The sequence below is a fragment of the Rhinatrema bivittatum genome, chromosome 5, assembly GCF_901001135.1.
Source record: "Rhinatrema bivittatum chromosome 5, aRhiBiv1.1, whole genome shotgun sequence".
Classification (NCBI taxonomy): domain Eukaryota; kingdom Metazoa; phylum Chordata; class Amphibia; order Gymnophiona; family Rhinatrematidae; genus Rhinatrema; species Rhinatrema bivittatum.
This window is the reverse complement of record NC_042619.1, coordinates 225061068-225072459: the sequence shown is the minus strand read 5'-3', so window position 1 is coordinate 225072459 and position 11392 is coordinate 225061068. Positions and strand designations below refer to the sequence as shown.

General features: G+C 46.6%; 1 protein-coding gene across 4 annotated transcripts in view; it reads left to right on the top strand.

Annotated features, from left to right (window-relative positions):
* Nucleotides 1-450: 450 nt before the first annotated feature.
* SH3KBP1 (SH3 domain containing kinase binding protein 1) overlaps nt 451-11392 on the top strand; it is a 471173-nt gene continuing 460231 nt past the window's right edge. For 2 of the 4 annotated variants that reach the window (XM_029603364.1, XM_029603363.1), the window contains exons 1-3: nt 458-545; nt 6992-7647; nt 7787-7816. In XM_029603364.1, the coding sequence (XP_029459224.1) occupies nt 7377-7647; nt 7787-7816 (301 nt within the window). In that variant the 5' untranslated portion in view covers nt 458-545; nt 6992-7376. Of the gene's footprint in view, nt 546-6991; nt 7648-7786; nt 7817-8301; nt 8853-11392 lie in introns of those variants that run through there. The other 2 variants (XM_029603365.1, XM_029603366.1) reach the window with 2 other exon arrangements.

Here is an 11392-nt window from a genome sequence, read left to right as displayed (position 1 = left end):
TTTCTTTTTTTTTTTTTTGGGGGGTGTATTTTATGACCTGACAGTTTCCTCCTGCTCTTTCAGGCTTTCAGTTCAATCCGACCTAAGGGCCTGTGTGTGCTGCCTCTGCAGCAACCCTGGCCGCAGTTGACTAGGGGAAATGGAAAATGGAAGATGTGAGCTGGGAGCCAAACCCCAGTCTGGCCCCTGTTCCTTGGTTTAATGGTTTTTTCCATATCTTGGTCCAGTTTCTAGGTCCCCCTTTTATTTTGCCTTAGCAGATTTTATATTTAATGGGCTTTGCTATTATTATTTATGAATAAAAGGCATGCACCGCTTATCATGCCTGCCCCCATCCTTCCTCCTAAGGTTGCCCTTCTGCTGTTTTTCTTCTTCTGCAACCTGCAGGCGAGGCTCTGTGCGAGTTCGCTGCCGAGCTTCAGCTCTGCACAGCTGGATTCATAGCGGTGGGAGTGGCCAAGCAGGAGCTCCTTCGCTCAAAACAGGAAAACATTTCTATTAAGAATAAAAGAGAGATCACACCTAAAGAAGGGATTTCCTAACGAGTGAGTTTGTTCTATCTATTGGAAATATTATAAAGAAGGGCAGTGCTGCTGCGTGTTTAAGCTTTTAATCGATTCAGAGTTCCAAGTCGTTCTTACTCGCCGTATGCACAGCCTCTGAGTTGTTGTAATTCTGCTACATTAGGGCAACAGGAAAGATGGAAGAGTTTACAGTAAGTTACAGCGTTGTGATAAACATTGACTCATTGCAAGAAAGCTAAATTTATGAAAAGAAGGCCATTCAGAGACAATTGTAAAAGCGTACAATGTAAATAAACACTGTATATGAAATCGGAAGCAAGGGAGACATGCTGCATTTATGGAATCCATAATAAAAAGAAGAGAGAATCTCTCACACACACACACACACACACACACACACAGTATCCTGCCTTTTGCTTTGGTGAAACCGGATCAGATCCTGGGGCCCACAGTGGCTGTGGCAGACAGTACCAGCAGCAGACTGGGAATCACCCGCCTCTTCTTTATAGAAGGGGGAAGAACAGCTGGTTTACACAGAGTGAATGCATTAATTGTTCTGAGCAATTTTGTGCCAAAGTCTGTAAAACAAAGTATTATTTAATGTTCCCAGATTCAGGCAGGTCACATACAGAAAACCCTGTTTTACTTGTGCAACTGCTAAATCTAAACCCAAGTCTGAGGTGTGGCCATAGGTGCCAGCTCTGTGGGTGGTGCAAGTTGATGCTTGAGCACCCCCAACCTTGAACAAACTCCTTCTGGAAGGGTCTTTTGTATTGAGTTTAGCAGCCCCAATCATTTTGATAAGTTTTCCCTCCTGGGTATGGATAGTGCCAGCCAGCTCTGCTGGTAAAGTCTGTCAAGAGGGATATAGTAATGTATAGTAAATGAAGGCAGATAAAGAGCAAAATGGCCCATGCAGTCTGCCCAGCTGAGATCTGTACACTTTGGGTAGATGCGCACAGAAATTCCCACAGACAACCCAGCACTCCCTCCCTCATGGTTTTTACCCAGCCCCTCAACCCTTTTCCTACTCCTCCCCTCCCTTCCACGTCTGTCTCAAGCATACCCAGAATTAGTTACAACAACAGCCTCCACTACCTCTGCTTGTGGGGTTTTTCAGACCTTGCCAGATGCAACCTTGCTTCTTACAAGATCAATACTCAAGCTAATACCCAAGCTCACTTCTGTGTCTTATTACCAAGTTTTGTAACAATCCCCTCAGCCACCAAGGTTAGTAGTGCTGTGATAAAACAAAATCCAGCCTCCCCATGCTCCCTGAAGTTTGGGTTTTAATCAAGGTTCCTTCATGCAGGTCACCTTCTGCCTTCGTGGAAGCCCAGTGCTGTTGTGCTAATGCTGCAGTGGCTTAGCCACGAGTGGGCCTGGGTGGGCCATGGCCCACCTACTTTGGGCTTAGGTCAACCCAATCAGGGCTGCCCAACACCAAACAAGGCATGAAGAATGGCCACCACTGACTCACTCATTGCGGTGGCTGAAGAAGGAGTGAGCTCGCCGAAGCAAGGCCACCACAGGAGCTCATCTCCGTGGTGGCGAAGAAGTCATCCCACTGAAGTAAGACCGCCATAGGAGTCCATCCTTGTGGTGGTGAAGAAATCATCCCACCAAAGCAAGACTGCCATGGGAGCTCATGCCCGTGGTGGCGAAGAAGGTGGCCCGCCAGAGTAAAGCTGCGGTGGGAGCTCATCCCTGCGGCGGCGGAAGAAAGGGTTTGATGGTAAGCTCTGGTGCATGTGAGTGAGAACTTGAGTGTAGGTTTTTGTGTGTGAGAACAGAACATTGGGTGTATGAGAATGGAACCTTGGATGTGGATGATTGTGTGTGTGTGTGAGAATGGGAGCCTGAGTGTGGGTGTGTGTGTGTGAGTGAGTGAGAATGGGAGCCTGGGTGTGTTGAGTGAGAGCTTGCGTGTATGGTAGAACATGTTGAGAGTGAGAGCTTGTGTGTGTAAGGGAGTCTGTGATAGAAAGCATGAGCCTGTGTGTGTGTGTGTGTGTGTGTGTGTGTGTGTGTGTGAATGCTTACGCTCGATGGTGAGAACACCTTGAATACTGGGTACAGTTCTGGTCGCCGCATCTCAAAAAAGATATAGTTGCGATGGAGAAGGTACAGAGAAGGGCAACCAAAATGATAAAGGGGATGGAACAGCTCCCCTATGAGGAAAGGCTGAAGAGGTTAGGGCTGTTCAGCTTGGAGAAGAGATGGCTGAGGGGGGATAGGATAGAGGTCGTTAAGATCATGAGAGGTCTTGAACGAGTAGATGTGAATCGGTTATTTACACTTTTGAATAATAGAAGGACTAGGGGTCATTCCATGAAGTTAGCAAATAGCACATTTAAGACTAATCGGAGAAAATTCTTTTTCACTCAACGCACAATAAAGCTCTGGAATTTGTTGCCAGAGGATGTGGTTAGTGCAGTTAGTGTAGCTGTGTTTAAAAAAGGATTGGCTAAGTTCTTGGAGGAGAAGTCCATTATCTGCTATTAATTAAGTTGACTTAGAGAATAGCCACTGCCATTAGCAATGGTAACATGGAATAGACTTAGTTTTTGGGTACTTGCCAGGTTCTTATGACCTGGATTGGCCACTGTTGGAAACAGGATGCTGGGCTTGATGGACCCTTGATCTGACCCAGTATGGCATGTTCTTATGTTCTTATATTCTTAATGGTACCAGACCTGGAAGACTTGGCAGCTGGAGCTGTGCTCTGGTGCCTATGCAGATATGGCACAGGATGCAGTTGCCTGCATTACCTATGCCTATATCCGGGCTTGCTGAACCAGATGATCCTGTCCTGGGGGAAGAGTGGGCCACAGAGACACAGTTTCTGGCAAGGTGGCAACCAGGACCTCTTATGCAGTATGCAGCCCACTACAACAGGGGAGCGCCAGAGTCTCATATGTTAGTCTCAGCTGTTTTTGGATCAGACCATGGTGGCAGCGGTGCTCTAGGAGTGCAGGAGACCAGACTCGTAGTGCAGTGCCAATGCTGTGAAGAACTATGCTGGAGCCTCCAACCTGCACAGCTGAGAAGAGGAGGGGAGAGAAAGAGAGCGGGGGAATAAATGGATGCAGCTGGGGCTCAGGAAGGGAAGAGAGAAAATAATGTTGCTGGGGCAGAGAAAGGGGTTAATGGTGTTGGAGGAGAAGAGGAAACGGTGTCTGAGGGGAAGGGGGGGGGGAATGCTGTGTCAGAGCCCCTGCTGGTAGGTAAGCATGAAATGAAGGGGGATGAGTGTAAGGGGCAAAACTGAAGTTTCGCAAGGGTACCTAATACTCTTACATTGTCCCTGCCGCCATCACCAGCCTGTTGTACTGACCTGTCAACATATGAATCGTGATAATATCTCTCGTCAAAAGGCAGAGAATAAACAAATAATCCTTGGTGTCTTTTCTTGCAAAGATGCACAATTCCCTGTGATTTACTTTACTTTCAAATGGTAGAGAAACCCAACCTGGGCTTATTTTTGTTAAAATGCAATACGGTAGAGCATATTTTATCTGGAATGGTTGGGACCAGCATTTTTCCAGATAATGGGAGGGTTTTTTTGGATAACAGAACATAGGATGCCAACCAGTTAAGTTTTTCCAGCTAATGGAACATGAGTCCAAACCTGTGTTTTTTTTTAATAATGGGAATTTTCACAAAAAGGAACTTTTGATATAAGTTGTTCTACTGTATTTTAAAGACAGCTTTTATTTCTCAAGACTACTTGTTTCATTATTTCCTGCTTTGCACTCTGAATAGCTTCTCAAATAACATTTAAAATCTTGGCATGGACACTCAGTGCTGTGGTAGGTCCTGAGCCCAATCACTTAATAGAAGGTGTCTTGGGATGGTCCCCTCATGAAATCTGCATTCCATGGTTAGTGGGGGCCCTCAGTGAACCCTTTTGTGGAGTGGCACTGAGCCTATGCAATTTCCATTTGTTGTTCCGACACAAATGGAAAACTCATTAATTTATGGATTAGAATGAACTCTGCATTGAATTTTCTTATAAAATCACTGTATGGCACAAAGACATCCATATTAACTGGGGTTTTTTAACCTCATGCATGGGATTAATTGTTTCTATGATTTCAATATGTTTTAAAATTTGTTTGATTTTTTTGTATAAATATTTGTGTTTGTACATATATTCTTATGCAGATGTGTTTTCCTTACTTTAAAAAAAAAAAAAGGGGATCCACCTTGATCCTGCACTAAGAGGCAGAATATAAATTCTGAATTGAATTCCCAAATGTCAGTGAGGTATTCTTTTAATTGTTATGAACTCTGCCCGCGGAGCTAACCCCCACGAGCAGGAACTCACCTTCCCCCCATGCTGCTCCCGATGCAGCCGGACGCTGTCGAAGTCTGGCCTTCCCGTGTGGCTGAAGCCGCAGACTTGCCTTCATCACGTGGCCCAGAGGCTGCTCACCTTGCCTTCTTCACCGCGGCCGGAACCGCGGACGTCTCTGCCTTTCTTCACGGCTGGAAGCCGACGCCGTTATCTTTGCAGCAGGAGGCCGCATCCCTGAGCTCGATTGGCGGCTGGAGCCGCCCTCGGGGCCTCCTGCAGCGGCTGGAGCCGCTGCCGTCTTCGGGGCTTGCCCCCAGCCCTGTGTCTGCGTCGTCAACGTTGGTGCAGGACCGCTGTCCACTGTCCTGCACAGCCCTGCTTCCTTCCTCCTAGGCGCGCGGCCGTGCCTCTCTTCTGAATTTAAAGGGCCCACGGCCGGATATGCCCTGGGCCCCACCTTTGTGACTGTTTCCTGCTACAGCCCTATTTAAGGGCTGTTCCTGCATTTCTTCGTGGCCTTGCATCGGAGTGACTTCAGTCTGGAGGCTCCTGCCTGCCAGAGCTCCGTCAGGTCTTCTGTCTTCTTCTTGGAGCTCCTCGTCTCGTCTTGTTGTCTCGTCATGCCATGTCTTGATTGCCTGAGGTCCCCGTCCAGGTGTCCTGGTGTCTCATCTCCTGATGTCTCGCTTCCTGGTGTTCTAGCCCTCCTTGGGGTTCGTTCTTGCTCCGGAGCCTTCTGTTCTGCCGGCCGTGGATTTCCGGGTGACGGGTGGCCATCATGGGAGATGCCGGCAGTGGACTGGTGTCCTGTGCTCCTGAACCTTCTTGTCCTGCCAGCCTTTGTGGTGCTTCGGATGACATCTGGCTCTGTCGTTGAAGTTCTGCCTCGGCTGGATTCTTCCCTGTGCTTGTCCTGCTCTCCTCGTGGTCCGTGACCAGCCTCCTTGGGCTGTGTAGGGCGCGTAGTGGGACAGGATGGTCCGCGACCAGCCCATTGGGTCCACCCGTGAAGGTGGGCTGAGTAGGGCGCCCTGAGAGACAGTGCCAATGTCTACCTGCCCAGCTTCTCGTCTCGTCTGGACTTCAAGTTCCTTGTCTTGCCTCTGATGCCGTTGCATCAGCCTTGGTGTCATGTCTTCAACAGCCTTGGTGTCATGTCTTCAATAGCCTTGGTGTCATGTCTTCGCTTCAACCCTCGTCTGTGATGCCGTCGCATCAACCTTGGTGTCATGTCTTCGTGTCAAGGCTGCCGTCTGCCCTCATCCTCAGGCCGGCCTGCTGCTCCATGCCAATCCAAGCGGCAGGTCCGAAAGGGCTCGGAATGGTCGGAGGACAGTTCCCCTACCAACATCATCATGTTGTTGGTGCTGGGAGCTTGCAGGCCCGGCAGAGGAAAAGACCGTGTCTCTGACATCCTGGGACACGTCGCCAACCCTCGGTTCGGTCCTGTATCCTTCTGGGGTCGGGCTGAGGCTCATGGGCACACTAAAACACCCTTACACAACATTAATGATTGGAGAATATGCAGATAGGTTTGGTTTGCACCTGGATCAAAGGATACTACAAAAGTCATCCTAGTATGCCTACCTAGTCAGGTATCTGCTTCTAGGGAAGCCAGAACTAAACCTGTCCCTTGTCTTATCAAAGCAAGCATGCTCTCAATTAAGCTGTTTGCAAAAGCAGTACAGGCCTGGCAGTATCAGAGCTTTTATTAAAAAAAAATAATTAAAAAAAAAATATATATAGTTATGTAGAAAAATGACAGAAGAAATATCTACTCAATTCCAACCATATGCAAAAGAGTACAAAAAAATAAAGGAACACTATAATAAGCAAAAATTACCAAAGGTAAGCTCTCTACGGATATGTCCTTTTTTCTTTGAGTTTCTTTTCTTGAATCTTTTTCGGTTTAGTTTCTAGAGCATCAAAATCGCTAATAAAATGAGTCACGATTTGTTCTTGATATTCTCTTTTGGATATTGAAGTTGACATGACACATTCACTTTATTGACAGCCATGCGGAGGTATTTTTAATCTCCTTAATATTGGATATTTGTTTCTCTGATGTAAGTATACATTTATATGTAATATTATAAATTAATTGTTTTCAGTTATCTATTAAGTTTTTAATAATTATGATTTTATTATATATTTTATTGTTTAACAGCTCTTGCAAAATTTGATGTCCATTGTCATTCTCCCCCTGATGAAGTCGTTTATCAGTGAAACATCAAGGCCTTTATGTCGCGGATAGAAGAAATGGTACAAGTAATGGGCAGCTTTACTGGGCTATGAGAACAAAGTGGCGTCTATACACAAAATGGCTCCTATAAACTAAGCTAAGTATTAGCATCAATATGATATGGTAAAACGATTTATAAAGTGCACATTACTGGTGGTATCACTATTGGACAAGCTTTTGCAAAGAAAAAAATATGACAAAATATGACAAATATGACAAAAATAACACATCAATATTGACCAGTGCTTAAATATAAGGTGGAGTGTGAAAGTGAAACTATGCTATACGATGAAACCTATTATGAAGGTCAATGAAGCCTAGTAGATATACTCACGTTAAGGTTCGTGGTGAAGGAAATAACTATCTGGACACTTTGGTACTCTTTGTGATTTTGACAAGTAAATTAAAGCCACTGGTTTGCTGTGTCCTGTGCACGGATTCAGCACATTTGATTACTGTGGATAGAAGAAATGGTGTATGTCAACTAAAGCAACAAGCTTCCATCTGCGGTATTCTTTACACAGACTCTACAGGATTCCTACAAATTGGATTGTGTCGTTCCATGATCAAGAGAAAGATTGGTAGTACTTTTGCGGCTATTTTTAATAGTTTCTGATTGGAATTTAAAAAATTAGATTTGTCACATTGTTTTCTGTAATAAAATACTGGTAGCTTTTGCTTATTATAGTGTTCCTTCATTTTTTTGTACTCTCTTTGTAGTAAATCGACTGCAAGCAAACTGGAGCCAAGGTAAGATCCACAGAACCTGCCGATTTGCTGGTCTGATAATCAGTTGCAGTTACTTTGCTTTGGCTCCTAACAATTTTTACAGGCAATTCAATTAGTAGTTACGATAATGCAGAAAACACATTTTTTTACTTAATTTTTGTATTTCATTCTTGAAAAGGTAATAGGGTTAATGTTTTTGAAAGCTTCGCCTAGTGTTGCCCGTGGGGGGGGGGGGGGGCACTCTCCTGCTGCAGGATCTGGGTTGTAGCCCCAGTTGTGAACGGGTCCATTCAGCAGGCAGCTCAAAGGAGCCTCAAATAAGCGCTGCAGCCACAATAAAATGTGCACCTTGTATTGCTGAAAGTTAAAGTAAACTAGCTAAAATATATATAAATGAGGCCGGATAGGAAAGGGGAATGAGGAATAAGACTCAGCATGCAGCGCCGGTTCCGAAGTTGCGAGCTCTGCGCGGAGTCTCGCGAGGCTTCGGGAGGAGCTAGAGAGCGCGAGCTTGAGAGCGGCAGCTTCGGACTGGTGCGCGCGGAGGCAGGGCTGTGACGGGGACCGCGCGCGCGCCTGGGCCGCACCTGGGAAGCTGAGGCGCGCGAGCTGTGCTCTGCGCTAGCCTCCAGCGGCACCACTCGCGTCAGGGGGTTCTTTGGGGATTTGGGGTATTTTTTCCTCCCTTTTTGCTATTTTTTTTTCTGCAATTTCGTGAAAAGGAAAAGAACGCCCAGGAATACAGGCATATGCACGCAAACACAGCATGCAGACCTAAATACCCATTCTCATACACAGTCAGATACGTTCTCTTAGACAGACAAACGCGCATAAATCTAAACGGTTGCAGAGCCGCATCCTCTCTCTCTCAGTCATTCTCTCACACACAAACGGGCACTCTCTCTGTCACAGATTGAGGCAGGGGGCAGGGACCCGCCGTCGCCGGGGGCCAGGACGCGGCTGCCCTGCTCCGCGCCGTGGGCTTTTTTTTTTTTTTCTCCGTGGAAAGTTTCCGCTCGTGTCCGCCCTCGAGGAGAACGCCGCCGGCCATAAATGGGTGAGTGCCACCGCCAGGAAGGACCGGGACCGGGCTGGAGGGAGCCGGCTTCCTCGCCAACTTTCTTCTCTGCAGCTTCTGCACCTAGCGCTCGTGGGACCTCTTCCCGTTCTGCCCTCCCTGTGCTGCTTTGCTTTTCGGTCTGAGGAAAGGCGAAAGCGAGCGGCTGCGTCTTATCGCTTAGCGGGCTTTACTTGACTCGGGGATCAGAAAGAAGGCAGCCAGTGACAGCTCCCGGGAGGTCCGAGCGGCCTCCCGCTGGCGCCCTGCTAATGCCCCTCAACACAGAATCGGGCATGAGCCTACCCTCCAGTCATGCCATGCTGTGTGGGTGGAATCTTTGTGTAGCAGGGCAGCCGCCTGATAACCTTTCACCCCCGGCTTGGCCAGAAAGAATTTGGGCAACTGCAGGATTGCAAGAGATGGAAGTTGGCAGAGGAAATGCCAGGGCATCCCATAAGCAGGTAGTGGACCTCTGGGAGGTGCCAATCCCTGAATGCCTTTCAGTTGCACACAATACAAAGAAAGGCGCTTTGCAGAAACTGTTCTTGCTTTTCCTGTTGCATGACTTGTGGCTTGAAGGGTTGGCCTATTGTTGATCTCTAAGGTTATTGATGAAATGCCTCATTGTGTAGTGCAAAGGCTATGGCAGACTTGGCGGGGAGGGGGGCTAAATAAGCAGTGCCAGGCAGTGTCTGCATGTGATAAGAGCCCTTAATTCTGCAGATTTAGCACTCTAGCCTAGAAGCAAGTAAGTGATGTACATTCATCAAAATCAAAGGAATGTTCACTTTGCAGGGGACTTGATAGTTGAAAAGATACTGTTTTGAATGTTGGCTACAGATGTAGCTTCCTTATTACAAGTGTGATATGTAGATTCCTTATAAACTGTAAAGTAAACTTGTTTCATTGTATGTTAATAGATGCAAAATACTTGCTAGTAACAGTTTTCAGTACGAGCTTTGGAACGGTTCTAGCAAGCATTAAATTGATGTTGAGTAGATAGACAACAAGGTACCCGACCAGTTTGTTTTAGAACAAGATAGCAATGACAAGGAAGGAGGAAGCTGGGTTCAGAAACTAGAGTCGAAACAACCATTCTGCTCTGTAGCTTGATTTGATGCAAAGATCACCTTACAAGTGTGGCTGGCCGAAAGCACCGCTTCCTCTTTCGGTTAGGTTGTTTTTACATGCTCTGTGTGGGATGTACCAGTCATGCTGAATTTTGGGGAGTAGGTGGGCTACTGCAAAAATAATCTTTTCAGCATCTTCTGTTGAGCACTTCTAACCCAGGGAGCCTCATTGGGTCGGCTGCTGCACTGATAAATCTGGAATTGTTTGCAGGAAAGGAAGGGGGTGAGGGATGCTAGGACTTGCTTTGCAAACTTCTGCCCATGAATTGGTTTAGTTTTCACTGCATTTAGTATTGGCTGACGCTGGTGTTTGTTCTTCTTCTTCTTCTTTTTTTTTTAATACAGTAATGAGGCCCTGGTTTTCTTTGTGTGCAGTCCTTGCCTGTGGAAGGTTGAAGGGGTAATGCACTGCTGGAGACTGTGTGATTTAAGAGGGTGTTGGTGGTTGTAGTTTTGAACCTGGAAGGGGATCTACAGTGTATAACATTGAATCGTGGCAGGTTTCCTGTTGGTGGCCTCGCTATTAACAGCCATACAGAAAACTTGTGCACAAACAGCAGTGAATTTCTGCAGAACCATCTGATTCTTTTAAGAAGAAACTAGGTTTTTATAAAAAAAAAACAAAACTTTCATTTCTGGCCTGCCAGTTTTCCTCCTGCTCTGTTGGTCTGTCAGCTGAACTACAATTGGTTTCTGTTGGGGCTATGGGTCAATGAAGTCTTGATTCACAACTACCTGGGATTTCCCCATTCTAAACTTCTCCTCTTCCAGTTTAACCCAACAACTGTACTGAAATTGCTCTGTCGAGAGGGAGGGGAGGGGTACAGACCTCCACTCCCTCTGGAACCTTTCCGTGTATCCCGAGTCTGTCACCATGGTCTGATGACTGGGAGGTCCTGCCTTCACCAGCCAGCCCAAGGAACAGAGACCATGCTCAGGAGTAAAACAAAAGCAGAACTCTGGCATGACAGATCAGGTCCCGTCCTGGAGCAAATGTCACCCCTCCCTCCTGTCATTCTCTACTCTTCCATCCCCACCCCAGGCAATATCCCTGCTCCCTCCATCTATTACCTACCACTCTCTCCTTCCTCCTTCCTGGAATTTTCCCCTTCTCTCCATTCTCCTCCCCCCCCCCCCCCCCTTGACATTCACATACTCTTTCTCCATATTCTCCAAGTATTCTGTCCCTCTTTCCTCTGTTTCTCTTATCTCCTGGCATTCACTTCTCCTCCATCCTGGCTGACCCACTCCTCTTTTTTTGGATTCAGGGCTGCTTTAATCACTTGAGGGGAGATGTATATGACAAACCAAGATCCATGACAAGAAGTCACATCTAAGAATAAACAGTTTATTCTTAGATGTGACTTCTTGTCATGGATCTTGGTTTGTCCTTGTACACTTTCTGCA